Raw genomic sequence first — 26,147 nt, 5'->3', positions numbered from 1 at the left:
AACTAGTCAACATTCTATATACACAAAAGCTTAAAACTCCCCTGAGTATTGACACTGTAGTCTGTATCCCGCTCTAAAGCTGAAGTTAGAGGCTTCTGGTCTGGTTAAGAAATTGTCCTGAAGAGATAGACACAGGAAAAATAACAAAAGGTTGTAATTAACATGTGTTGTTGTACATTCTATTGACAAAAGTTAGTGAGTTCCAGACATTGATAAACTTGAGCTGTATGGTTGTGTTATTGCTGTAGATACCATTGCCTAATATTTATTAACAATGAAGAAGAAACTCGAACAAGTTGTGGTTCCTAGCACAAAACAAAATCATCATGTCGAATAGCACCAAGTGAGTTATACAGGTGCTTTTAACAATCTCACCCACATAACAACATTAACAAAGATCTTAACTTAGAAAGGAGGATCATGGTACTCTCAGGTATAGATAATTAACTCACACACTCCCTTTTCCCATTGCTTGCTTCTGCTCTGCAATATACTGGTCAACTCTCAAAGCTTTACTTCTCATTAGCTCAAACATCTTCTCCGTCTCCTCAACTATCTGTTTCTGCACGTGAACCTCCATGAATTCAAACCATTCTCCTAGTGTCATTTTCCTTAAATCTACCTTCTTATTACTCCTCGACTCCTCAGCCTTTTCCTCTTCTTCTTCTTCATCACCACACTCACCATCTGATGTCTCAACTCCAGCCTCCTCGTCAATTGTATCTTGTAACTTCTCTGCCTCTCCATCTTCTCTAACACTACAGTTCAGGTTCTCAGTCTCCACCTCCTCTTCTCTCTTAGATGTCTCATCTTCCTTATCACTTGTTTCACTGTGACCTTTCTCATCTTCAACATCCTTTTCATTTCTATCTTCCAACTCTTCTACAGCGCTCTTATGCTCCTCCTCCACCTGAACATCAGTCTCAACTCTTCTAGCCATGGTTGCACAAGCTTTCATAACGCAAGGATCAGAGCTGATCACAGGGCTCCTCGGATTCCAACTCTGAACTACTTTGTCAACAGAACAGCAATGGATATCCTTAGGCAATGGATCTCTTAGACTCAAATCACTACTGTTGTTGGAGGAATCGAGATACCAATCTTGTTCCTCTGCACTATCCATTAGCTTTGCACCTGTACATACACACATTTACATGAATTATTTGAAAATACAAACAACTCAAAGCGTATCAATCCTTCGCCTTGGTCATGTGAACAGAGCATATAGATTAAAACACTAAAAGGGTTTTCTTTCCTAATTAACCACGTGCTAGTGGTCGGTGTTAGCATGGCATTCCAGCGTTGCTAAACAAGCTGAGTTCGAATCCAACTACACTCAGATATCCTAACATGTGGCCACCGGTGATTTAACATTCTCTCACGAGCGGTTTACCTTTTTTTTTTTTTTTACCTTAAAAGTAAAAAACAGAACTTTTCAAACTTACTTTCTATAACTTCTTCATAGACAGATTCAGAGCGATTGAAATCAACAGCGTAACGCCTAAAGCTAAGGATCTGAGCGGTCGAACCGTTGGTCTCAGCTAATCTCCGAAGAGGCACTCCTCGCGAAACGGCCATCTCTCTAACAAAACTCAGAGCCGAATCGGAGCTAAGAGGAGGAGAACAAGGGAGAGAGTATCCTCTCTCCAAGTACGGCGAATCGATCGGCGATTGGCAAGAACACCAAAGCCCAAAGGAGATGTGCCAGAAGTGCGTTTGCAGAGCTCTGTTCACGAAGCGGCGGAACCTCAACGAATCTTCAACTAGAGTTTCGAAATCGCGATCGAAGCTTCGGAGACAAGGCTTTGGAACGTAGCGTGGTTTCATCAGGTCGAAGAAGGAAACGAGGATTCCTAACGGTTCGGATGGATCAAGGATCCGACCCGGAATCCATGGATCTGACGGGTTTAGTCTCACCCACACTAGCTCTCCTTTCTTCCACATTCTTCTCTGTCTGGCTGATTTGGTTTTTCTTTTTTTTTTTGGTCAAAATAGTTTAGAAGTTATTTGGCGCTAATTTAGAGTTTAGAATTTTTGTTAACGTTCCAACTTCCTCTTTATGATTTTCGCTTCGAACAGTTGCACTGTACTTTTTTTTTGTCAACGTATCGTCTCGTTAAAAACGGCTCTAGTTTCTTAGCCCAAAATAATAAAGCCCAGTACCTTAAAAGCTAACAATGAAGCTCGTAGTGACACGCGGTCCACACATGGCTTCGTTTCTTTAACCGAGAGAAGAGAAGGCAGTGCCGGAACTATCTCGCCAGAATCCATCGATCTCCATCCCGATTTCGTTTGAGATTGTTTGCATGTTCTCCGTACCTTTGATCGCCGTGAATCTCGAGATTGTCTTCTCCAATTGTCAGAAACTGAGGTCAAGAAAAAGCTTCAGTAAAAACAAGAGAAGAATCTTGTCGGAACACTAACCTTTATGGCAGCTCTGAATCGTCTGAGCTGAATCTCCAAAGCACGATCCAAATCTCAGGTCGTGTTCATCAAATCTTGATACCACCTCCGAATCAAGAACTGAACATGTCTAATCGTAATCATTTAGGAATCTTGCCTAGGATACACATCACATTTTTCCTAGGCTTATCATTTCTCAATTAGGCACATGCCTTCATCTAGGTATATATGAACATCTGTAGTTTGTAAATGAACTACAATTTATTTGATCCCTATTCAAAAGGAGGTATGCAGCCATTAATTTAAATATAACTGTCGATAAAAACTTAGTTTAACAATAACTAATAGAACATCTTTTATATATTTTTTTTTTTGAATTCAGCACGAAATTTTATTTAACCCACCATCAAAATCATACTAATTTTAATACGTGCCAAATTCAAAGTGAATAAGTCCTTTTTAGCATGTAGGTAAATGAGCTAAAACGCCAGTGTTATTATCTGTTAAAGATCTTCTGTGGTAACAAAGAAAAAGGGTGTTCACATCTGTGCCTCTGATTCGTGTCTTTTACTGACGTAAGCTTTAACACATGTCATCTCGTCCCTTCTTCTATTCTACCGGCTCCTCTTTGCATTTTTTAAAATCATTAATGCATCTGTTGTTACACCGCAATATGATCCACAAATCTTGTTACGTCTGTTATTTCATATTTTGATTTTGTAAACAATTTCGTCTAATAATTTAGAGGAAAGTTGATATTTAAAATAAACACATACACAAGAATGCTAGCTTTGTAATTTTTGTTTAATATGTTAAAATAATTATATTTAACTGGTCAACAATAAAATAGGATCTCCGGATAGTTAGCCGCTTCTATATAAAAAGTGAGTGAGCGAAGCAGAGTGAGCCAGTGCTCACCTCAGACTGATTATTATAACTCGATCGTCTTCTTCTTCGGCTTGATGGAAACAGAAAAAATGTCTCCACTCTCCGATCTCCTAAACCTCAATCTCGACACCAAGCAAATCATCGCTGAATACATATGGTTCGATCATTTTCCCTGATCATGTCACTCTTTTGTGTTTGCTTAATCTCTTGATTGCTATGTCCCGTTTTGGACATGAACACTGCTGCATTTCATCTAGATTTCTCGATCTTTTTTTTTTGTTCTGTAGATTTCTCGATCTTACTGCATGCGTATTTTTTTTTTTATCAAAGCATGCGCATGTTCTTACATGGCTCTGTTAACAACATACAGTTTTTATTCTTGTCTTCGTGAGAACAGGATCGGTGGGTCTGGAATGGACATTAGAAGCAAAGGCAGGGTAAGAATAATAATATTTACACTATTTTCTCTTTTATTTTAACTCTATAATCAAAAAACTTTTTTTTTAATACAGACATTACCAGGACCAGTAAGTGATCCATCAAAGCTTCCGAAATGGAACTACGATGGATCCAGCACCAATCAAGCCGCCGGAGATGACAGTGAAGTCATTCTATAGTAATCTTCTTCACATAAATTATTTTCAAGTATAATGAATTAAAACTTATTATTATTAACTATTATGTTTGTTTAATGTTATTTTTGAAATGAATCTAAAAAAGTCCTCAAGCGATTTTTAAAGACCCATTCAGGAAAGGGAATAACATTCTCGTAAGCTCATCTGATTTTCTTTAGCAAAAGATTCATCTGATTATTATTTTTGTTGGAGGATTTTATGAATTCAAAATTTCTTTAATAATTATAATTAAATCAGGTGATGTGTGATGCTTACACACCGAAAGGAGATCCAATCCCGACCAACAATAGGCACAAAGCCGTGAAAATCTTCGATCATCCCAATGTGAAGGCTGAAGAGCCTTGGTAAGATGATTCCATATTTCACTTTGAGTCTTGGTTTGGAGCCGGTTTAGTTTAGGACAAATATATATTTTAATTGTCTACAAAAATTGTTTTCTTGAAAATAGTGGTTGATTCAGTTCGGTTCGGTATGACTAATATCGGGTTAAGTTTAACTTTCGGTTCGCTGAAAACATTTGATAACCGATCGGTTGATGAATATATATAATTCTTAGTTTGGTTAATTTCATAATTATAATTCGGGTTGATATTTGGATGTGTTATTTATTAGGTTTGGGATAGAGCAAGAATACACATTACTTAAGAAAGACGTCAAGTGGCCATTGGGTTGGCCCCTTGGTGGCTTTCCTGGTCCTCAGGTACACTAATGCTTAACATTTCTCCTTATAAATTCATAGACTAAACTCTTAATATGAAGAACATGTTTCTGATATCAATATCTCTCCCTTTTGTGTGTGTGTGTGTTTGATGAACAGGGACCGTACTATTGTGCGGTGGGTGCAGACAAAGCCTTTGGGCGTGACATTGTGGATGGTCACTACAAAGCTTGTCTTTACGCTGGTTTAAGCATAGGTGGTGCCAATGGTGAAGTCATGCCTGGTCAATGGGAGTTTCAAATCAGCCCTACTGTTGGTATTGGTGCAGGTGATCAGTTATGGGTTGCTCGCTACATACTCGAGGTGATTAAAAAACGATATACATAAAGCATTTTTATTTCTTTGTACTAAGTAGCATTTTTTTGTATCTCTTATGAATCATTTTGTGTTTATTTTGGCAGAGGATTACTGAGATATGCGGCGTAATTGTCTCATTTGATCCCAAACCAATCGAGGTACGGATCATCAAGACTCTTTTTTTTTTGTAGTTATCATGGATTTTTTTTGTTTGAGTTGGGTTTGTTATCTATGGCGGTTTGATAATGATTAGGGTGATTGGAACGGAGCAGCTGCTCATACAAACTTCAGTACAAAATCAATGAGGAAAGAAGGAGGATTGGATTTGATCAAGAAAGCAATAGGGAAGCTTGAAGTGAAACATAAACAACACATTGCTGCTTATGGTGAAGGCAATGAGAGGCGTCTCACTGGGAAGCATGAAACCGCAGACATCAACAAGTTCTCTTGGGTATGAGATATTGAATAAAATCAAATATATAGTTTTGGATTTGTGATGCTTTATACAAGCTTTCTTGATGTGTGTAATTTGGTTTTGTTGGGAGTAGGGAGTTGCGGATCGTGGAGCATCGGTGAGAGTGGGAAGAGATACGGAGAAAGAAGGGAAAGGTTATTTTGAAGATCGAAGGCCTTCGTCTAATATGGATCCTTATCTTGTTACCTCCATGATAGCTGAAACCACCATCCTCGGCTAAGCTTTCTTTTGAAGTTGTTGCATACGTTCTTTTGTTTCTTCATGTTTCGGTTTAATTTCGGTTTGAGACTTTTTTTTTTATTGCTAATAATTCATGGGATGGTCTTGATCCTATTGTTTGTTTATCCTGGTTCAGTTGTTAGTGTTAAACAAAATTGAATTGGGAAAATAAAGGTTCTTAGTTCTTACTTTTTAAAGCATACTCTTTAATTAATTTGCTCCAGCAGATCTATGTATTAAGTTGGTAACCTTATGCAAATACTTCAAATATATTATCAGACTTGTGATCCAAGTAAGGTTCATTCCTACTACAGACGGACTGGTGATCTTGAATTAAAAGAGACCAAAAAAAACTCGGGTATTGAGATCAGAAGGAAGGTATCCAGTGAGAGAGTTGAGACAGAGGCGCTTACTATTTTAGCAGAGACGAGAAGCTTCTTGCATGTCTATGATTTCATGCCTATGTATGGGAAGTTTATCTGCTCCCTTACTTGGTCACTTTTCATCAAAATTTGTGATTAGCTTTGTCAAGTATGATTGCCTTTTGTGTAACATGTAACAGAGGAGCGCGAAGGACTCCACTAAATTGGCATGTTCGATCACGAATTAGTCTTGGTCCAGCTCGCGGCTTAGTCTACCGTCACTTACAAGAAACCTTGAGAACATGTTGGTATCTATAAGAATATAATGGTATTTAACTTATGACAGAGGCCAGAGGGTCGAATAGTAGAAACAATAACTGTAATATGTTAACATAAATCTTGTCTAAGTTGTCTTCACTAGATTTTGATCCGCGCTTTCAAAGCGCGGGATATTTTGTGATGAAAAATCCTATTAACAATATTTCAAAAGTTTTGTTAATTTGATGTATAGGAATATTTCTACTTAAATTTTTTTTATTTGAATCATCGTTTTTATACTCCACCCGTACTAGCGGTCAAACCACTAAACCAATAATCTGATATGTAATCATGTTTGGGTTTTAGAAAATACCGATTAACCGATAAAACCTGCAAAAAAACCCGATAAAACCTGCAAAAAACCCTATAAAACCTAAAACTAACCGGTTGAACCGATGAATGAATGATATGTAATTCATTTAATATATTGATATAAAATATAATTTTCTTTTACACACTAAATAATTATATATCAGTTATTGAAACGTATATAATTTATAATAAAACATGTAGGGATAAAAAAGTTTTATCTATGGTTTAATAATATAGATTCTCAAAAATATATTTATATGATGTTTTGAAACGTTTCACCTATTTCAAAGAGGTGACCTACATAATAGAAGATATTTTCGGCTTGGAATAGAGATAAGAAAACTTAAATTAGCTGTAGTTGTATATATAGCATATTAGCATTAGGTTAGTCGATTCTCCAGTTTTGAATCAAAAATATTTTTTGAAATCCCTAGGTTTTTGGTCAAGCAAAATCTCAAATATTAAGAAAGCTCAAATATGGTTCCTTAGTTAATACAAGTTATGCTGCCCAAGTTCATATATATATAGTGTAGTTAATACGTGGTCTTTAAAATTTTTAAAAGGAAGCAGTCAAGAAATTAAAAGAGAGAACATTAGGAGTAAACATAGATTAATAAATACTGCTGCAAGCAAAGTGATTAGACAATAAATCCTGCGATTGGTCTAAAATATTTAGACAAAATTAATTTTAAAAAATCAAAATATGGAAATGATATTCTTTTGTAATACTTTCAAAAACTAAGGGCATAATCCTATAAGGGATTCTGTTTTATAGTATAGATAGAAATATATATATAAACTCAAATTGAAAGTATAAACTCACAAGTACTTGCGGAGATTAAATTAATAATACATAAACCGGTAAAATAACAATTAATTGAATGTCCAATTCAGAAGTCACTTTTGTTCCACTTTTAGTAAGTATTTCCATATCGAATGTGGTTGAAACCCTTGAGTTACTGCTTGGTACATATTCATTATGATTTTAGAAACTCTCCTATTTCAGGGAACCATTCGGGTGAAGATATAGTCAGTGCCGGCTTAAACATATCGTAGGCCCTAGGACAAAACTTTTAAATAGAACCTTTGAACCATGAAAATTTGGATTATTCAAAAAATATTGCATTTATTAAAAAAAGCAAAGCAAATGCTTAACATATTACCATGATTGTTCAAGTAAAGTAAAAAAAATTATATAATGAGATTTATTTTTTAGTGCGAATTTTCATTAAATGAAAATTCTCTCTCTCTAGTGAGAATTTTTTTTAAACAGTCAATTTTTGAATTTTCATTAAAAACTTACTCAAAATACTCTTATGATTGCATAAACAACTCAAGTAAGAGAAAATAATACGTAGGGTTAGGAATATGAGTGTGAATAGTAAAAAAATAGGCAAAAAATAGTAAATGAAAATGAAATTGTATTATAAACGCAAGGAAAAAGCATATGTAACCGACTTTTGTTGCCGACAAAAATAAACTGATTGTTTAATTTGGTGTTGTGCTCAGATCTGTTTAGGCCTATTAGTCCACTGTTTTCGGAATAATATTTGTTTTCTGTATTGTTAACTTCAGATTTTGTAATGCAGCGTCAACCTTTGAAACAAAATTAATTAAGTTGAAAATATCTAAAATTTAAATAATATCACTAGAATCTTTTTGTAGAAGGAATGATAGTTCTTCAGGAAGGTGTGTCTGATTTATGCATTAACAGAATGGTGTAATTTGTTTTCTTTCTATTGAATCGAAAAGAAAAACTTGTGTCTTCTACTTGTTATTTTTTATTCTCTTATCACATCCATACTTCCAAGTGACAGGTTAATTATATAAAAATAAACACTTTGCGAGTGATTTATATAAAACGAATGAATGGATGATATATTGATGAAAATGTAGACAAACTTTTAATATTTCGTAGATTAAAGTGAAACCAACACATTGTGAATTTTTTATTTTTCCCCACAAAACAACCCTTTGCATTTTTTGGCTACCAAACATGAGAGTTTATGAGTTAAGCAGCTAATGCATATCCGGTAATAAATTAGGTGGGAATGGGTGCAACAGCAACAGTATATATAACTGTTTGACACTCTTAAAGAGGTCCCAGAGGTATTCATACACATGATAGGAAGGAACCATGGTTTCAAATTTGATGCTTTTACAGAGAAAAAGGCAGAAGACAACGAGAGATGATGATTCTGATCTTATCTGCAGCTTAAATCTTTTTCACTTTTGTAATACATATAGCTTAGTTTTATAGCTTTGGTTTGAAAATGGCGTCTCTTATTCAAAATCTATGAACATATTTGAAAGATGCATTGCGAAAAAGTAAAGAAAGTTAGATAATCTCTCTCTGGAGGTAGGAACGCCAAAGCCTCAAAGATAATTGTAGCATTGATTTGTTTGTTGTCTTGGATACAAAGTTGTTGCTATTCCATGTTTCTGACCTTTGGACACCAAATCACGATTGATACATGCCAGCTGACTGAGGTTCTTCATACCATAAAAAAGAGCAAGTCAGAATGTTATATAACTGATTTTCTTATAAGAATACCACTTCAAAAGATAGGGTTTACTCAAAGTCATTTGCCATAACAAAAGAAGTAAATGACAGTTCTTGATGGAGACAGACACACAAGTTCATAATTTATAGTAGGAGGATTCTGCAAGTTGACAAAGCTAGCAACCTATGTATAGATATCAATTATGAACGAAACTTGCAAGTGAACTTCTACAACTGTATAAAACTATGATTGGATATTCGGAGGAAATATACAGTACCTTGTAGGAGAAGTTATCAAATGGGTTATTTTCCGAAACATTAGTTTCCAACTCTGCAGGTCCGCAACGTTCATCAACCTGCATATACCATCAATATTGATCCAATATAGGGAAATTACACATCTATAGAATTAAAAAAAAACATCAACGTTTCGGAGGAGGAATGAGAGTGGATCATCAAACAGTACCCCATCGTTGTGATCGTTGCTGAGGCAACCACTGCTGCCACTTTCACAAGACTTTCCATTCTCATTGGTTGGAGAAGATCGCTTATCCGAAGCGTAGCGACTAAGGAAGTAAGTTGTGTCAAGAGCATCTTCTGTTTCCGGCACGAATGGAGCCTAGGAAAAAAAAACAAGCAATGAAAGAAAATAAATAATAAAGGAGTTTGCAAAGCTTACAACTTTTAAAGCAAAAGGATAAATTAATTCACCTTCTGCTTTGGTAGAGTGTCCCAGTTTATGTCTTTAAAGAAGATGTGCTGCTTGACCTGTGTAATGATATTTGCTTCATCACAGCACTTAACAAAAAAAAAGTGGACTCAGTCTTTCAAGAAAAGAAAAATCAATGTCACCTCAGCCGCCCCTCTAGCTCCAAGTCTCTGATGAGGATCTTTCGTTAATAACCTGGATAAAGCACATGACACAATATTACAGGAAAAGAAAATATAGTCTTGCCTTCTTCTCAATTCGGTTATAAGCTGATCTTGAACCAAGCATGATCAGAATAGGCATGCATTTACTTGGACCCTTATGGGAAGATACATATAGTTCATAAATTAAGAAAAACGGGTTTGCTTATTGATGTTTACAACAAAGGTGCCCACAAATTAAGGACTATTTTCACTATGCATATGATTGGATGTAAAGAAAAGTCACTAACCGATCTATCAAATCACGGGCTTCATAGCTCATCATCTGCTCTGGATCACTAGGCCATGGTATTCTCCGGTTGATAATATTATCAAATACTTGCTAGAATCCAACAAAGAAGATGCAGATCAAAATATCAGGGAGTTGGAGAGTGAACTAGAGATATAAAATACTGTCGCAACATATAAATTATGAAGATGTGAAATGAAAATTATACAAAGATAAGAGGCCATTATGAAAAAAAAGACCCCCGGTATTTGATGAACCTTGAGAAACCTCTATCTCCTCTACCAAAACTATTTACAGGAACGATGCAATATCAAGTCACTGACCTCAGGACTATCAGCATTGAAGGGCGGAATTCCCACAATGAATTCAAACAAAATGACGCCAACAGACCACCAATCCGCAGTTGCACCTGAACAGTTTGATATATAACCATGGTTAGGGTTTTTAGGATATTTTATATAATTAGTTTTGGTGATTTTTATTTTTAATCATTGTTTTGAAGTTTTCTTTCTGTATTAGGTTTAATCATTTTCCTCTTTCTATTAGATTGTATACTTATATAAAGATTTCAGGAATCAACCTATCTCCAAGAGCGCTTAGGGTTAAAAGGAAGCTTAGCGTAAATTTTCTATATAATTCTTGTGTGCACTAGAGTCATATCACAGTTATTGAAGTATATCAATCTTTACAGACTGAGTATGTGATAAACAGAAACTATTGTCAGACAGACAGCAGAGAGCAAAAATTTGGTACGAATTTGAGTGGCCTAACTTAGTGATACGCAATACATTCAAGTTTTCCACAAGATAACTAGAGCTGTAATCAACTTGATATATACAACAAATTTTGTTATTCAGATTAACAATCCTCACCTAGGAGTAGGACTAATCATTTTAATCTCAACCCAACACCAATTTCTACTCAAAATAAGACTGAAATAATAGAGATACAAGCGGACAAAAAGATAAGAAGGAAGTGTGTACCATGTCCTGTCCCCAGAAGAATTTCTTGCGCCATGTAGTCAGGAGTGCCAGCCATATCTCGCCTTTCAGACTTATGCTCCGATGTTGGCACTTTTGGACCAGAGAGATCACCGGTGCTGTCGATGAGACCAACTTCAGAGAGCCCAAAATCTGTCAACTGCACAAATGAAGCAAAAAGGTACCATAAGGTGTACAGGGAAACACGGTACTAATATTATATTTACAGTTATTAACTGGAGAGGCTAATTCTCTGTGTGAGTTTTATGAGATTGCATGAAGTCAACTAAACATTCTGAAGCCTGATAATACTCTATATAAGTTTCTAAAATGGCTATTAATTACCTTAACATGACCATCATGTGCAATCAATATATTGTCAGGTTTCAAATCACGATGCACAACACCCTCAGAGTGTAAATATTCCAAAGCTAGGACCTGACATTGAATCACAAAGTCTTGATAAATTTCCTTGTTAAATATGGCATGATCTGTGTGCATTACACACTTACAACTTCGGCAATGTATACACGGGCAACAGTTTCATCCATGCTAATAAGTTTTAACATTGAAAAAACATCACCCCCATTCACGTACTCCATCACAAGATACAGGTTTTCGCGACAAGTAAAAGAATAGAAGAATCGAACCTGGTCAAAAAAGAAGAAGGTTACGTTAGAAATAAGGGAATCTCTGCAGAGAGAAACACATGCTATAAATGGTAAGAGCAGCTTACGACAAAGGGATTGCGGACGTTGATCAAAATATCTCGTTCAGCATGTATTCTTTCAACAGCATTCTTGCGGATCATATCTGCCTTCTTCAGAACCTAAGGAGTATGAAAGCCTCCCAGTTACAGTATCTTACAAAAAAAAGTTTGACTAATATTTTACCCGAATTACCCGAAATAACTAAACCCAAAACCAGAATTAAAAGGTATTAGACGGTTCCTAATTTTATTATCCGAACCGAGCCCAATAGATCCAAAGCTACTCAAAAAAAATCTGAACCAAAAATTTGCCAGTTTCTATGTGGATTCTCTAGCCCCCAATCCGAACTACCTGACATCCGAAATAATCGACGAGAAGAGTAACAGAAGCAAAGCGAAATGAAATTTAAATACCTTAATTGCAAATAAGTCTCCTGTTGCTCTCTTTTTAGCCAAAAGAACTCTCCCATAAGCTCCTCGACTAATTTCTTTTATCACCTCAAAATCATCTATGGATATGCGGTCCCGCAGATGTACTGATCTGATCCTCAAACTGCGTTCAACATCATCTTCCAAAAGAACATCTTCATCAATTACGGTGCTTGACAGGTCAACTTTTTCATCATCCAGAATCTCGTTCAGCTGAAGATACTTAGCACTACATAATAAATAAAATATTCTATTAAAATTTGCCTCAAACGATAAGTGTATATAGATTCATTTCCCAGAACACTTATACTGCAAGCAAAGACAGCATGGGGAGAAAGCCAATAATATATTCTAAGAACTCACCGTATCAACTTTTCTATGCGTGTCCCGAAAGTTTCTACTGTAAGCGCAGCAAAATCTCTGCGGTCTACGGTAACCTTCAAGTCACGAAGACAAGAATATAAGATCGTCATGGATTTATCATCATGTGATATGGCTTCTGCTGCTCGTCTTGCAATGTTAGAAAGTGCAGTCATCTGCATCATCAATTGTCCAGAGGTGATTCGTCAGGCCAGCATATTAAATAACAAAAGGCTAGGAAAGTATGATCATAGAGCAGTACCAAGACCTACCAGTGGAATATCATACCGGTCATAGAATGTAGCCTTGCCTCCTAACAATTCAAATGGATTGGGTCTAGGGGATCTAGGAGTCATGTTACTGGCAGATGAAGTAGTAGTCATGCCTTGATCACCGAAACAGTCTAGCATGTCGTCTTGGGAGCAGTCACTTAGCCTAAAGTTAATGATACTAATAAGAGTCGAAGCAACTCTCGCCAGCCGCGCATCAACACTCGCACCCTTGTGATCATATCTATCAGCCAATTCACATAATTTAGAGTGAACTTCCAGGTGGGTGGTGGGAACATCCTCCTCGCATATACGACAAATAATTGATACTGCAGCTTCTTTTACACCTTTCGACACTATAGATGGAAGTCTATTCCAAGAAGTTTCATTGTACGAAGAAGAGAGAAGTCTTGAGTGACTTAGTTGTTCGAAATCTTCCTCCTGCCTCCAACCTTCCTTGCGAAACTGAAGTAATCTAGTACATCTGGTAAGAATAAACAGCAAGCGAGTATGAAGCTGCTTGAGAACACCAGGGGCAAGCTCCTGCCGTTTATCATCTAACTCTCGAACTATCCTCTCACATTGAAGCCAGAACTTTCCTGAACTAGCACTGGTACATTTCAGTGTCAAAATCATTAAGTCTCCAGTTATAACCTTCAACTCATGATTATTTTCCTTTGAGATTCCAAGCAAGTCCTCAGAAAATTGTATAAGGTCGACATTCACTTCTTCCTTTGCTTTATTAAATTTGGCCTTGATATGATTCAATACTTCCTGCTTAAGAGGAGACGATTAGAGCATGCATTGAACAAATTTCCAAATGAAGTTAACACATAGACAAGAGCACCAAGACTACCTCCCAGCTGTTCGACCTATGAGGCTTCCTTAATGGAAAAGGTCTTACTCCTTCCGCATTCAACTCATGAGAAAAGCTCTTTTTGTCACCAGAAAACCACTTTCTTGGAGCACTGGTCATGTTAAGTAAGGCTTGATAACGAGGGGGTTCTAGCTCCTTTGGATTCTACAAAGACAGATAGATACATGTCAGAACAAGGGCCGGATCTCAGATTTTGGAGGGTTTTAAACGTTTCTTCACAATTTTAATTAAAAAATTCATAAATCTATGTAAAATGTCTCCATGGGGCCAAGACCAATGTTTCATTCGGCTGTCCTCACACAAACCCCTTTTTGTTTGATGACGTTAAGGACTAAGGAGAAACGATTACGTACCTCAGGTGTGCCCAAGTCGCAAGGTGATACGTTGGATGTAGTATCTGCTTAGCAACATCACAATCAAAACGTGAGAATACAATAATTGAAATATTAACTGTTGCCTAAGACAACATTTCCACACGATGTGCAACATAACAACAACATGAACAAGAGAGTTTTGATCATATGTGATCATCACTACTCGTACCCGAGTCCTGATGAGTATTCAACTCCGGAGTTGCTTCATCATTCCTAAAGCTGAAGCAAGCTTCCAGCGTCACCCGGAGGGACCTCCGATTCAAACCCAGGGTAGACGTTTCAGCTCGTTTGCAATGCTTCTTCGCGAACGCTATTAAAACTGCGGCGAAGCCAAGTATCCGATTGGATCTTCGTTCCCTATCGTCGGATTCGCTAGGAGAATTCGCCGGAGTGTTGGCGCTTTCGACCTTCTTCGAGGAAGAGAAGAGCCTCCTCAGTTTCTTGAACACCATATCTGATTTTCCCAAAAACCTAATCTCACCACACAAAACAAAAACTCCATTTCAGAAACACAATCTCTCGAAGAAGATGACGTAACTGTATAACAGTGTAAGAGGGAGAGCTAATATTTTCAAAGCAAAGGTGAAACACAAGAGTCAAACCTGTCGAGGACGTAAACCTTAGTTTATACGATTAAACAAATGTTTTACGATCACTTTCAACTTAATGACGACAGGCTTCGTTTTCTGCATATATATGCATAAAATGAGTGGAGTAGATTACACAATCACTAGATTTTCTATAGGATTAAAGACTAATGGACATCATTGTTCTTATGCTGATTTGCATAAAATGAGTAGATTAGATACGACATTTGTCAGATTTTCAAGAGGGTTAATAATCCCAGAGATGAATTTAGTGTGGGTTGTCAAGTTATAATTGGCTTGCAAAATAAGGAATGGATTAATATTCCAAGATTTAGCACACTATATTTTGTTTGTATTTGAATTATTATAAATAGCTAATTTTGGAGTTACTGTTATGGCTGAGATTTCTTTTTAAAAATTAACGGTAAAAATAAAATTAATATATTTTTAATATATATTTTAAAAGTGAATTTAATATAGTTTTTGGAGTGATTAATTTTTGACAAAAATATAATTTTATTAATATATAAATATTTTGCATGACATTGTACGCATATTTTGTTTATACTTAAATTATTAATCTTAATTAATTTAAAGATAGACTATTGCTATTGGATTTTTTTTTTTGGTATTTAATAAATAAATAGATAGTTCATAAATCTATTTCAAAGATAAATATTTTATTGTTGGATGTTTTTGCTTTTGTTATCACCATTTTTAAAGTAAATGAACAATATATAAACCGACATTTGAGATAAATGTGGGTTCTAAAGTTATAATTTGGTGCCAACAATAAGAAAAATAAAAATTATAGTTCTGATTGCCTGTTATTTAATTTATATTTATATTATTAAACTAACTAACTTTGATTTGATAATATTTTAAGATTTTTAAAGTTTAACGGTGATAATAAGCTTAAACATTAATTAAGATAAATTTTAAAAGTGAATTTATTATTGACAAAATATAATTTTAATTAATAACTGATGATTTTGAGTGAAATTAATATATACTTTATTTTAAAGTATTAAAATAAACTAATTTAAGACATATTATGACCGTTGAAATATTATTTATCAAGTTAATAAATAATTTATAATTAAACTGGAGATAAGAATTTAGTTGGATCTTCTTACTTTTATTGTCAACATTTATAAACTAAATAAACCGATATAAATTAGAGATAAATGATAATTGCTAGTGAAGTAGTACATTCATAACAAATTAAAATACATTATTATAAAATTTTATAATATTTTATTTTACCAGATAATTTCCAGTAACTATATACATAATATTTTTATAATTAATTTTTTACTTAAGAACATTTTAAATCCATATGAAATTTATCCATCAATAACAATGTCATCACTGCATATTTGGGTGTGTGTTTTTTAATTCAAGTTCATATTAATTATAATTTAATTTTATAAGTGACTCGATATGCAACTAAAAAATACTTTCATAGATATTATTTTTTTTGTAAAAAAACTTTCAAATTAAAATGCATAAGTAGTACAAAGTATAGTTTCTACCGATAAGTTTGATAAAGACTGCAACAAGCAAAACTTTCATAGATATTTTTTAGTGAGAAAATACATTAAGATAGCACTAAAATGTTTTCAACACAAAATAAATATCCAAATAATTTTTTTTAATACTTAGAATTTTTTTTATTTCATAAAAAAATTCAAAAACAATTGAAGCTCTTTTTTTTAGGGAGGAAAATTTCTTAGGAAACAATTTTTTCTTAAAAAGGTTTGTGGAAGACCTTCTTGAATATATATGATATCTTCCTTAATAAGTATAGTATCTTCCTAAAATTGATAAGGTATTGTCAAATATGTAGGATATCTTCCTATATTTAAAAATATTGATAACTATGTATAATATCTTCATAAAAATTTGAAAAACTTTCATAAATGTATATATATATATATATAAGATATTTCTAAATATCTATACCACCTTCTTACAGTTTTTGGAAGATCTTCATGGATTTGATATCTAATTTTATAAAATATATTATAAATTTTTAAAAACAACTTTGTCAATTCTCGAGAGATGTCATAAATTGAATAATATTTTCCTAAATATTCATATAAATCAAATTCAGAAGGATGACGTATACATTTAGGAATATCTACATAGATAAACATAAATTGTACATTCAAAAAGTATATTTACACATTTATGAAGACATTCGTTAATTTAAAAAATTAGAAATTTAGGAAAATATCATATATGTTCAGGAAAGTCTTCAAATTTCTTTTAAAAAACAAATATAATTAAAGAAAAAAGGAAATTGTGAATATAATTTTGATAAAAATCAAAAATATCTTTCAGTTTTATTATTTTAAAATTTTAAAATATTTGTTTAATTTTTTATATTCAATAAATAATTAATTACAATAATAAATAAGAATATAATCGTCATCTAACCTCTTAGTAAAACATATTATGGTCATTTTGATTTTTGGGTTCTATTTTAGAAAGTGAAAAATAAAAAGAGGCTATTTAGGAGATTCACATTATTTAAATTGATTGAAATAAACTTTAAATGAAAACAACTTAATCAGTGACAAATATTTAATTTAAATTTAATTAAAATAGTTAAAATGAAAATAAGTTTATTTGGGATTCAGATATTTAATTAAATGGAATTACATATACTTTAAACAGAAATAACTTAATTGGTGACTCAAATATTTTATTTATATTAAATTAAATCTAATTTAATTTGTGATTCGAATATATAATCTCACTAAATTAAATAGACTTTAAAATTAATGTGTGACAAAAATTAATGGGATAACAGCCATACACAAATCGTCTCTCCAATCTCTCTCCCCTTTTCAACTCACGACTTAAGAAAATGCAAAAGGAAAGTAGTGTAGACGAAAAGAAAAGTAAACATAATTTCAGAAACTCGAAGCAAAAAATCTATAGTAATTTATACATATATAGCATATGCATTTTTTAATACTGCATCTATTTAATGGTATTAAACTAAACAACTATTAGAAACAACTGAAAAAGTCAAAAACATCAAATAAAAAACTCTCTTTTTTATCTCCTCAAAATCTCGGAGAAAAATCTTAACATTTTTTCAAAAATTTTGTTTCAATTTACAATATATTTTTTTCGGCTCCACTGATTTTAAATATTATAAAAACCTTTCTAGAATTGGCCTGAATTGGTTATGAATTTGCTTTTAAAACTTATTTTACACTATTAATGTAGGTGATTATAACCATGAACCTCTAGGGCGTCTAGAGTATATGCTTTTGTTTTTATTCCTTCGGTTTAATCAATATCTCAAATCGATTTGTTCTTCTACAACTCATCCGGTTCGACCAACCTGAAAACAGAATCAGAATTACTTGTAACACCACATGGGGAGGAGTAGGACACCAGGTTGATTGTTGAAAGGCATGGCTGCCATGTGTTTCTTGAATTTTAGCACATACTATGCAAAAGACAAAAACACCCTTAAACTATTTTCAAATTTCCCATTTTACCCTCTCTTTCTCCAATCATTCGTCTTCCCCCGTCGCTCTTCTCTCTCCGTAATCAATCAGCCATGGCGGTTTCTATCTTTACACCTCCAAAACCTCCCTCTCTCTCTACCCCGATTCCGCCTTCTTAACGACTCGATTCCAATGGCGATTGTGACGGGAGATCGCTACGTTGAGAAGCTACAGAAGTTTCTAGAAGAAGAAACCGAGTCTCTCCTCGAGGAAACGATTGTTCTCAAGCTCAATCCAGCTGGTCTTCACTATATCCACCTCCGCCTTGACTCTCTCCGTGAGCTCGAGCGCATGCTCTCCGGCGCTCCTGTTGACTACCTTCGCGCTTACGTGTCCGACCTAGGAGACTACCGCGCGCTCGAGCAGCTCCGTCGTATACTCCGAATCCTCACTTCGGTTAAGGTCGTCTCCACGCTTCCTTCCCCGGCTCGTGATCCGACGCCGTTGTCTCTTATTCCGTTTGGTAGGCTTAAGGTTTTGGAGCTTCGTGGCTGCGATTTGTCGACTTCTCCGGCTAAGGGCTTGCTCGAGCTCCGTCACACCTTGGAGAAGATCATTTGCCATAACTCCACTGTTAGTTACAATTTTGTTATACAGAGAAATTGAACACTATTTTTTTTCTTTTTTGAATTATCTCCGCAGAAATGGTCCAGACTAGTCACCGAAATGTTAATTCCCAGTGACCGGGAGGCTTCACCGTATTGGGCTTTTGCCCTCAAGTTAATCGCCAGCAGGCCACTAACCCTGGTTAAAATAAGACGATAAAAAAAAATTGAACACTATTAGTATAGTTGGGATGGATAATGAGCAGTTGAAGTTATATATCTATGAATCGTTTTGAGTAATGTGTTGGTACCATTTGATGTAGGATGCGTTGCGGCATGTTTTCGCCAGTAGAATTGCCGAGATAACGAATTCGCAGGAGTGGAACAAGTTGGCGGTTGTATCGTGTTCTTGTAACCGTCTTGTGCTCATGGATGAGTCCTTGCAGCTTCTTCCAGCTGCTGAGTCGCTTGATCTGAGTCGAAACAAGTTTGCGAAAGTGGATAATCTCAGGAGATGCACCAAACTGAAGCACCTTGATCTGGGGTTTAATCATCTTAGAACGGTCTCTCACTTGAGTCAGGTGAAGGAAACTTCAGGCTTCATTATATCCATGCATGTGTTTCGTTTTATCTAAGGTTATATAACATTCACGTTTGTTAGATGAGAAGGAATGTTGTAGTGCTCGCTTTTGTCCTTTGAGGTTCGTATTCTGATTGTCTAGGAATGATACATGCATCTGTCCTGAAGCGTTGATATTCACACTTGGGACCCATAACAGGTGTTTTGGGACAATGCAGGTATCATGTCATCTTGTAAAACTTGTTTTGAGGAACAATGCTCTAACTACGTTGCGTGGGATTGAGAACTTGAAGTCACTCGAAGGCCTTGATGTATCCTACAATATTATTTCAAATTTTTCGGAGTTGGAGTTGCTTTGGAGTCTTTCACTACTCAAAGAATTGTGGCTGGAAGGAAATCCAGTGTGCTGTGCTCGATGGTACAGGGCACATGTCTTCAGCTACATTGCTCTTCCAGATGGCGTAAGTTTCTTTATTCTTGTTTTGGAGATCTTGGAATTTTATCTAGACGAAAGAAATGGCACTGCCTGCTTTTGTTTGGCTTGTAATGCATCTTGTGGTGTATTGACTTTCAGCTGAAGCTAGATGGTAAACAGATAGGAACTAGAGAATTTTGGAAGAGGCAGATCATTGTAGCCCATAGACATAGTGAGCCTGCCAGCTACGGATTCTATTATCCAGCTAGAGAGGAAGGTAACGAAGAAGAAAACTGTAATAGAAAAAAGGTAAGTAGCCACAAGTCCACTCACAGTACACTTGCACACATGCATGCATATATTATTTTCTCTTGCTTGTATCGAACCTTTTCGTGATAGTGAATTAGGAAAAAATGTAGAAACGAAACAAAATTCAAGCCAGTTTGTTGGGCATTGTGGTGTGACTGTTTTGGTGAACGTTTCAGCCATGCACATGTGGCATTCAGCTTCTTTATTTGTTTCTTTTCAGCATCTTGGTTTATTTTGTTTGATAAATAATTACTGTAAGCTTATTGTTCTGTTTTAACCTTCAACAGAAAATGATCTGCCGCCTGGCTTCTATTGATTGCGAGGAAGAGAGCACCTACGTGAATTCTGACCAAGAGACTGTGTCATGTGATCACGAGAACAAAGACAATCTAAAGTGTGATCAAGATGCTGACATATTTGGTCTTATAAGGAAAGTTGAAAACCTGAAGAAAGAACGTTCTGTTCTATGGCTACGAGAGTTCAAGGAATGGATGGATCATTCATCAGAGGATTTTGCAGATGTCAGCAAAGACAGCTTGGGTACCAATATGGAAAATAAATACTGTACAAATACAACAGGAACCTCAAGGCAGCATAGTGGAACACGAAGATGTTCGTCCAGGTCTTTACGAGCTTCAAGAGATAAGAGCCATAGGAAAAATTTAGAATGCAATGGTTCATCTATGGATCACAAAACCGGTATGGATGATTTGAAGTACGTTGAAGGTAATGCGACACAGACTATGACTAGTGACATCTCTTCATTAGGCCTTCAAGCTACAAATCAAAGTCAGGAATTTGCACCGGTTGAACCAAACAACCTGTTTTCTACAGCCCCTTCCGGGGGGAAGTTAGCGGAAAATGGAAATGCGTCAACATTGGATATAGGCCAGGATATAATGGGATCATTTTCATCAACTTATCCTGGGTCACCCCCTCATTATCAAAAAGATGTCTTGCATCGACGTCAGAACTTGGTGGAAGAAATCTTACAGCTGTCTGCAGATTCTTATTCAGTCGCATCATCTGATAGCACAAGCAGCTGCAGTGAAGATGATAACTATGACTCTGAGTCTGAGTATTCGAACCATGAAAACAGTCGGTTGACAGATCTTATTGATGTGAATAGACTGCGTGAGGAGATTCCAGGGTGTGAACCGAAAGTAACAAGCTCTCTTGATTCTCAACCGCAAAATGGTAGTAGCATAATAGGATCTTTAAGGACTGATGGATCGATGAAGGAGAATACTCTTTCTGAATTGCATAGTGGTGAACATATTTGCCATTTGGTTGAGACAAAGACAAGCATAAGGAAACCTATTAAACGATATGTTTCCTTCCGGAAAGAGGAAAGTTGCATTACTAATGCGGAGGCATCTCTCATTGGTGACGCAGATATTTGTTTTTCTGGTTCTGATCATTTGCTAGGAAGTTCTCTGTCAATGATGTGTAGTAGTAGTGGTAGGAATATTAGATGTTTGGGGACTGACAGAACACATGAAGGAAAGGGTGCTTCAGTAGAGGAATATTTTTCAGCAAAACTGGCAGATTCCAGCTCTCAAGAAACTTGTAGGACGTACATGAGCTGTGATTATATACTACAGAAAGGTTCTAAGTACAAACAACGGTGAGTTTTTGTAACACTTTCGTGGTTTAGTTTGTAGTGGTAAATGATGGTAATATTAAGTCCCTTTCGGTAGGTTTATACATAGGTTTTTTAATTCTTGACTTGCTGAGAGAGATGTGATATCATCCTTTTTTTTTTATTATGGCTAAGCTTTCTTAGTATTCAACGGAATTGTTTGCATTAGATTTAGATGCTTGGGCTTTCTTGAAGTGGGTGATGTGTGAAAAATCGTACTTGAATTTTTATTTATCTTATTTAACTTCATAGCTAGTTGAGAAGCATCGTTATACCAGGAAGCTATTTGTTATCTTCCCTTTTGACCGTATTCTGAAATACAGGGAAGCAGTGTTGCTGCTGAGCACCCTAAACAAGCTTTACGTGCTACTCGTGGGTGTGTCTACGACTTATCAAGGTTAGACTAATCATCTGTGTTCCTTTGCCTATCATGTCATAAGTTTTGCTGATGCTGAGTTCTTAACGGCCTCGGGTCTCTGCAGGGAGCACCTTAAGTGTACTGTGTTCCCATGAAATCAGCGAGTTACAAGACGTTTCAGTTGGTCTAGGACTTCAGCTTGTGAGGTTGGTGTTGTTTCCGGCTTTGCCGATTTGGTTTATGTATATGTTCTGAATCCTTCTTGTTCTTTCTGTGTAGGCTACGCTTTTTGGAGGATGCAGAATACATTTTTGTTACTAAGTGCATTGAGAAGACAACAGAGTTACTCAATATCATACAAGTTTTTGATTCTCAGGATTCTAAATGCTCTCTTGGAAGGTAAGCTTTTTAACGTTCAGTCTAGAGTCGGCTGTGTAAATTTTTACTGTCGTAATCTTTTCTTCCATGTTAATGGCAGTCTAGAGAATATTCAGGTGGACTTGTTTGAGAAAGAAATTTGTGGAGGATTGAAGCTGAGTATATTCCAGTACAATATTCTTCAATTTCAGAGCAGCACCCTTGGAGGTATAGTCTTTCTTGTGTGTCCATCCAATTATCTATGATATCCTAGATTGATATAAAATGGTTCACTCAAATTTGCATCTCCCCTTAAACCACAACTGAAAAATAAGCTTGAGAGTGTATCTTCTATTGATAGTTCCGCAAACTTGTGGTTAGGCCAAATCAGTTACTTATGCTCACTTAGGCAACCCGGAGTATAGGATTCATATTCACAACAAGCCAATGTCCCTTCTTTTTTGTTACTGTGGTTTTATAACATATGGCGCTGAGCACTTTACCGGAGAAAATATTTTGGGTCCCTTGTTTGACTTGCATGTTCCTAATAAGGTGCAGTCTGCATCATGAACCATGAAACAGCACAGTCTCGTAACTACAGTCATCTATGTTCTCTGTGTCCAGAACCTACAATACATGCTATGACTGATTTGGAAACTAACATTTTTGTTTGATTTGCTGAATAGAAGCGTTGTGGCGTTGGCGGTCGCTATTTGTGGCTGGTGGGCGTCTCTTTATATGCAATGAAGACTTGGCACAACTTAGTTCTCAAAGAGCATATTCTTCTTCTGTTCCATATTACTCGCTTGACTCGTGCTGCTACATTTCTGATATATCTGAGACGGTAATAAGTGTCTTCATTCTTCTTTCCCTTTTGCTCGCGCTTCATCGAGATGTGATGTGAACGTTTTGATGTACAAACTTGAAATTTGCCCTTCTCCAGATGGTTGAATCGCAAGGCAGGGTTGTGTCACTGAAGATCAAAGAGACCAGAGGAGTGGATTCAGTGATATGGAAGCTCAAGTGGTGCTGCACTGAGAAAGCACTCAAGTTTGTGACTTTGGTCAAAGCTCTTCACCCTGATTCGGCACAGTGTCCGTTGGCTGTAAGCTACAGAAGATAAGCCTTCGAATGCTGTTTTTTTGTTTAGTTTTACAGGTCACTTTTCTGTGTAGTTATGTATATAGCACACACGTACATTGTTCATATTCATTTGATTCAATTTGTTAATGCGTTAAAATCATCAATGATCTGTGTTTTGTGCCGTTCTTTCCGTTTCTAAGTCGGATTCATTTGGTTAAATTTGTTTATCGGTTAAACATCATCTCTCAATTGAATCTGGTGTCTACAAATATTTTGGCCGGAGGAATAAAATCGAAATAAATGGTATTTACACGCGGACATGAATGTTCAAACCGCTTAAATTACGCAGGCAGAGCAAGCTGGCAGACAAAGTGAACCACGTGGATACAGCTTTGGTACCACAAACAAATAACAGACACAGTGCTGTGTTGGCTTGTTCACTAGCAACTGAACTGATCTCGCTTTGTCCGAACAAGTTCTAGCGGTAGTCTCTCCAGTGCCATCTGAAAAATCTCGCATGAATCGTTTACTTGCAGCATCGCAAAGAAAAAAATCACATTAGGAAGTTAGATTTTATTTTTCTCACCCATAGTCTTGGAGCCGTAGGATCGGATTTCGGTTGTGCTTTGGCTAGCTTCGACTTGAAACTGATGGTGATGCACACCTTGAACTCCACTGAGAAGGGGCTGTTCCACAGAGACATTGGATCATCCATCCATCAGTTACTATTTGAGGTTTAGAAAGAAGCAACGAAACTTACCCTGCGAAAATGGATGGACACATCAGAAGCCGAGGAAGTAGAACGTAAATTGGCAGTGTCATCTTACGGCACACATCTCCATCTGCAATCTGAACATGTGAGACGATAAGAAGAACTGTCTTTAATCTCTTAGCGAGAAATTTCGATATTACAACTGTTGCATAAACGGGTAGTAGTTAACCTGTGTAGACTGAATCAAAGAGATCTCAGTAACAATTCTCTCCCCCACAATTATCGACTCAACGCGGAGTAGGTGAATGTCGATAGAAGTAATAGGAACTGAAGATGCTTCCACTGTTAACTCGCCACTAAGTGGATCCTGCAAAGAGCATTGAGTCGCTAATTTTCCAGTAACCCGGAAACCACCTAGTGAGATCAATAGTCCGGTTAGTTCTCTCATTAACAGATCACAAAAATGGCAATATCTCCAGATTGGAAGACAAACCTGACTTAATCTCGGGAAGCAACGGATGTCTCTGAGTGTCTTGAGTGATATAGAAGATAACCATTTCTGGAGGAAGCGGCCTCTCAGGAAGATCAACTTCAACCCCAAAAAGAAAAACATCACAACAAAATTCAAACTTGTCCACACAAAGAAGTCAAAGAAAAAAAAGTTACCTCTACCACTCTCGATTATAAACTCCATTGTTGCAGATAAAGGTTTATGCAAGTATCCTCGCGGTATATCTACAGTAAGTAGATACTGTCACAGATATTTGCATCAATATACCAATTCTCAGATAAAATTAATTTAAAAAATGATCAAAGATACACTAACCTGGATGTTAATATTAGTTCCATGAAACGTCTCATAGAACTTTTCTGCAATGCTTTCCCCAGACTCCCTCAGATTCACAGAGAAAGGTATCTACCAACAACAACAACAAGTTTCTTAATACTTGAAAACAATCAAACGTTCTCAAATGGTACAACTACCTCTGTAGTTCCGGGAGGGATTCTCCCAGAAGATCTGACTTGGATCGTCTTCTTTCTAATGACAATGTTCAAGAGTCAGCTTAAGCAAGAGTGTGTAACAGATGAGCAATGCTTACACTATTTGGATAGGTTTGATGACGCCATAGAAAGACTCTATAACTCCAGCTGAGCCTCCACGCACCTGAGGTCAGAGGAAGAAATCGATTTTTTTTTTAGGTTTGGAATTTGAATCGAAACAAAGGTTTGATCGAGAATCTGAAAACCTGCAAATTGACTGATCCGTTGACTGATAAACGTATAGCTTGGTGGGAGATCGAGTTGGGAGATTTTATCACGATTTTTCCTTCTACTGGTTCCTGGAGAAAATTGAAAGACTGAGCAATTTCAAATTTATCGTAAAGGAAGAGATTCGAGACGTACTGAAGAGCGGTAGATTCGATTTGAACGAGAAAGCTTGACGGTCACCGTCGTCGTCGTCGTCATTGAGCTGCTTCCACGAGGAGGAGGCAGACAGGTTTTGTGGTTATTTATTTCAACGGCGAAATGATTAAAGACGGCAAGAAGTTCTCTCTATGATAAGACAAACCGCATGGTGTGTCTTTTTCTTTTTTTTTGTCATCCTGTAAATTTATACACAATGTCACTTTGATATTTTTTACACATACTAAAAAAATGATTGAAATCTATTTAAATTCTTATTAATTACACATAGTCAACCAATAGTATTTTAGATAAATAAAATTAGTTATAAAATTAAT

The 26,147-nt window shown here is 35.9% G+C and overlaps 5 protein-coding genes across 10 annotated transcripts; 2 read left to right on the top strand and 3 right to left on the bottom strand.

The window, feature by feature from the left end:
- Positions 1-254: 254 nt before the first annotated feature.
- LOC103871470 lies at positions 255-2,893 on the bottom strand. 2 transcript variants are annotated; one of them, XM_033272132.1, is made up of 3 exons: positions 2,425-2,893; positions 1,446-2,366; positions 255-1,134 (listed from the first exon to the last, which is right to left on the bottom strand). In XM_033272132.1, exons 2-3 carry the CDS (start codon positions 1,942-1,944, stop codon positions 449-451), a joined length of 1,185 nt encoding a protein of 394 aa, XP_033128023.1. In that variant the 5' UTR covers positions 1,945-2,366; positions 2,425-2,893; the 3' UTR covers positions 255-448. The 2 variants fall into 2 exon arrangements, with proteins under 2 accessions (XP_033128023.1, XP_009147969.1); XM_009149721.3 differs by having other exon boundaries at positions 1,446-2,347.
- A 252-nt stretch (positions 2,894-3,145) lies between these two features.
- On the top strand, positions 3,146-5,832 carry LOC103871469 (glutamine synthetase cytosolic isozyme 1-5). The gene is made up of 10 exons (XM_009149720.3): positions 3,146-3,448; positions 3,689-3,728; positions 3,804-3,907; positions 4,012-4,060; positions 4,164-4,270; positions 4,539-4,626; positions 4,744-4,947; positions 5,046-5,099; positions 5,195-5,392; positions 5,490-5,832. The coding sequence occupies exons 1-10, from the start codon at positions 3,366-3,368 to the stop codon at positions 5,634-5,636; spliced, it is 1,074 nt and encodes a 357-aa protein (XP_009147968.1). The 5' UTR covers positions 3,146-3,365; the 3' UTR covers positions 5,637-5,832.
- Positions 5,679-17,874, bottom strand: LOC103871468 (probable serine/threonine protein kinase IRE3). Its single transcript, XM_009149719.3, has 18 exons — positions 14,890-17,874; positions 14,457-14,758; positions 14,267-14,310; positions 13,893-14,057; positions 13,040-13,810; positions 12,771-12,943; positions 12,393-12,636; positions 12,006-12,098; positions 11,782-11,919; positions 11,615-11,707; positions 11,273-11,429; positions 10,613-10,698; positions 10,291-10,382; positions 9,983-10,034; positions 9,842-9,898; positions 9,597-9,749; positions 9,409-9,486; positions 5,679-9,120 (listed from the first exon to the last, which is right to left on the bottom strand). The coding sequence occupies exons 2-18, from the start codon at positions 14,737-14,739 to the stop codon at positions 9,004-9,006; spliced, it is 2,796 nt and encodes a 931-aa protein (XP_009147967.1). The 5' UTR covers positions 14,740-14,758; positions 14,890-17,874; the 3' UTR covers positions 5,679-9,003.
- A 248-nt stretch (positions 17,875-18,122) lies between these two features.
- Positions 18,123-23,889, top strand: LOC103871467. 5 transcript variants are annotated; one of them, XM_033272130.1, is made up of 12 exons: positions 18,147-18,977; positions 19,273-19,530; positions 19,748-19,990; positions 20,104-20,253; positions 20,541-20,979; positions 21,088-21,880; positions 22,219-22,292; positions 22,378-22,459; positions 22,533-22,652; positions 22,732-22,838; positions 23,297-23,454; positions 23,554-23,889. In XM_033272130.1, the coding sequence occupies exons 1-12, from the start codon at positions 18,309-18,311 to the stop codon at positions 23,731-23,733; spliced, it is 3,273 nt and encodes a 1,090-aa protein (XP_033128021.1). In that variant the 5' UTR covers positions 18,147-18,308; the 3' UTR covers positions 23,734-23,889. The 5 variants fall into 5 exon arrangements, 3 of the variants coding, with proteins under 3 accessions (XP_009147966.2, XP_033128021.1, XP_009147965.2); XM_009149718.3 differs by having other exon boundaries at positions 18,134-18,977; positions 20,541-21,880; positions 23,300-23,454; XM_009149717.3 differs by having other exon boundaries at positions 18,151-18,977; positions 20,541-21,880.
- Positions 23,890-23,902: 13 nt separating this feature from the next.
- On the bottom strand, positions 23,903-25,997 carry LOC103871466 (vacuolar protein sorting-associated protein 26C). Its single transcript, XM_009149715.3, has 11 exons — positions 25,810-25,997; positions 25,653-25,745; positions 25,506-25,570; positions 25,390-25,444; positions 25,232-25,321; positions 25,072-25,156; positions 24,899-24,994; positions 24,635-24,819; positions 24,454-24,542; positions 24,280-24,379; positions 23,903-24,196 (listed from the first exon to the last, which is right to left on the bottom strand). The coding sequence occupies exons 1-11, from the start codon at positions 25,870-25,872 to the stop codon at positions 24,134-24,136; spliced, it is 984 nt and encodes a 327-aa protein (XP_009147963.1). The 5' UTR covers positions 25,873-25,997; the 3' UTR covers positions 23,903-24,133.
- Positions 25,998-26,147: the final 150 nt, after the last annotated feature.

Source organism: Brassica rapa, chromosome A06 (assembly GCF_000309985.2).
Source record: "Brassica rapa cultivar Chiifu-401-42 chromosome A06, CAAS_Brap_v3.01, whole genome shotgun sequence".
NCBI classification, from domain to species: Eukaryota; Viridiplantae; Streptophyta; class Magnoliopsida; order Brassicales; family Brassicaceae; genus Brassica; species Brassica rapa.
This window is presented reverse-complemented; position numbering and strand designations above follow the sequence as displayed.

Excerpts from the sequence above, each read along its gene's own strand:
- LOC103871470 (XM_033272132.1), bottom strand. The coding sequence starts at position 1,944 with ATGTGGAAGAAAGGAGAGCTAGTGTGGGTGAGACTAAACCCGTCAGAT. Across the intron at positions 1,135-1,445 it reads CTATGAAGAAGTTATAGAAA|GTGCAAAGCTAATGGATAGT; the intron begins GTAAGTTTGAAA and ends GTGTATGTACAG.
- LOC103871469 (XM_009149720.3), top strand. The coding sequence starts at position 3,366 with ATGGAAACAGAAAAAATGTCTCCACTCTCCGATCTCCTAAACCTCAAT. Across the intron at positions 3,729-3,803 it reads ACATTAGAAGCAAAGGCAGG|ACATTACCAGGACCAGTAAG; the intron begins GTAAGAATAATA and ends TTTTTAATACAG. Across the intron at positions 5,393-5,489 it reads ACATCAACAAGTTCTCTTGG|GGAGTTGCGGATCGTGGAGC; the intron begins GTATGAGATATT and ends TGTTGGGAGTAG.
- LOC103871468 (XM_009149719.3), bottom strand. The coding sequence starts at position 14,739 with ATGGTGTTCAAGAAACTGAGGAGGCTCTTCTCTTCCTCGAAGAAGGTC. Across the intron at positions 11,430-11,614 it reads CACATGATGGTCATGTTAAG|TTGACAGATTTTGGGCTCTC; the intron begins GTAATTAATAGC and ends TCATTTGTGCAG. Across the intron at positions 9,899-9,982 it reads GAGCTAGAGGGGCGGCTGAG|GTCAAGCAGCACATCTTCTT; the intron begins GTGACATTGATT and ends ATCATTACACAG.
- LOC103871467 (XM_009149717.3), top strand. The coding sequence starts at position 18,309 with ATGGCTGCCATGTGTTTCTTGAATTTTAGCACATACTATGCAAAAGAC. Across the intron at positions 22,293-22,377 it reads TGTGTCTACGACTTATCAAG|GGAGCACCTTAAGTGTACTG; the intron begins GTTAGACTAATC and ends GGGTCTCTGCAG. Across the intron at positions 22,653-22,731 it reads TCTAAATGCTCTCTTGGAAG|TCTAGAGAATATTCAGGTGG; the intron begins GTAAGCTTTTTA and ends TGTTAATGGCAG.
- LOC103871466 (XM_009149715.3), bottom strand. The coding sequence starts at position 25,872 with ATGACGACGACGACGACGGTGACCGTCAAGCTTTCTCGTTCAAATCGA. Across the intron at positions 24,995-25,071 it reads TATAATCGAGAGTGGTAGAG|TTGATCTTCCTGAGAGGCCG; the intron begins GTAACTTTTTTT and ends TTGGGGTTGAAG. Across the intron at positions 24,820-24,898 it reads GCTTCCCGAGATTAAGTCAG|GTGGTTTCCGGGTTACTGGA; the intron begins GTTTGTCTTCCA and ends TGATCTCACTAG.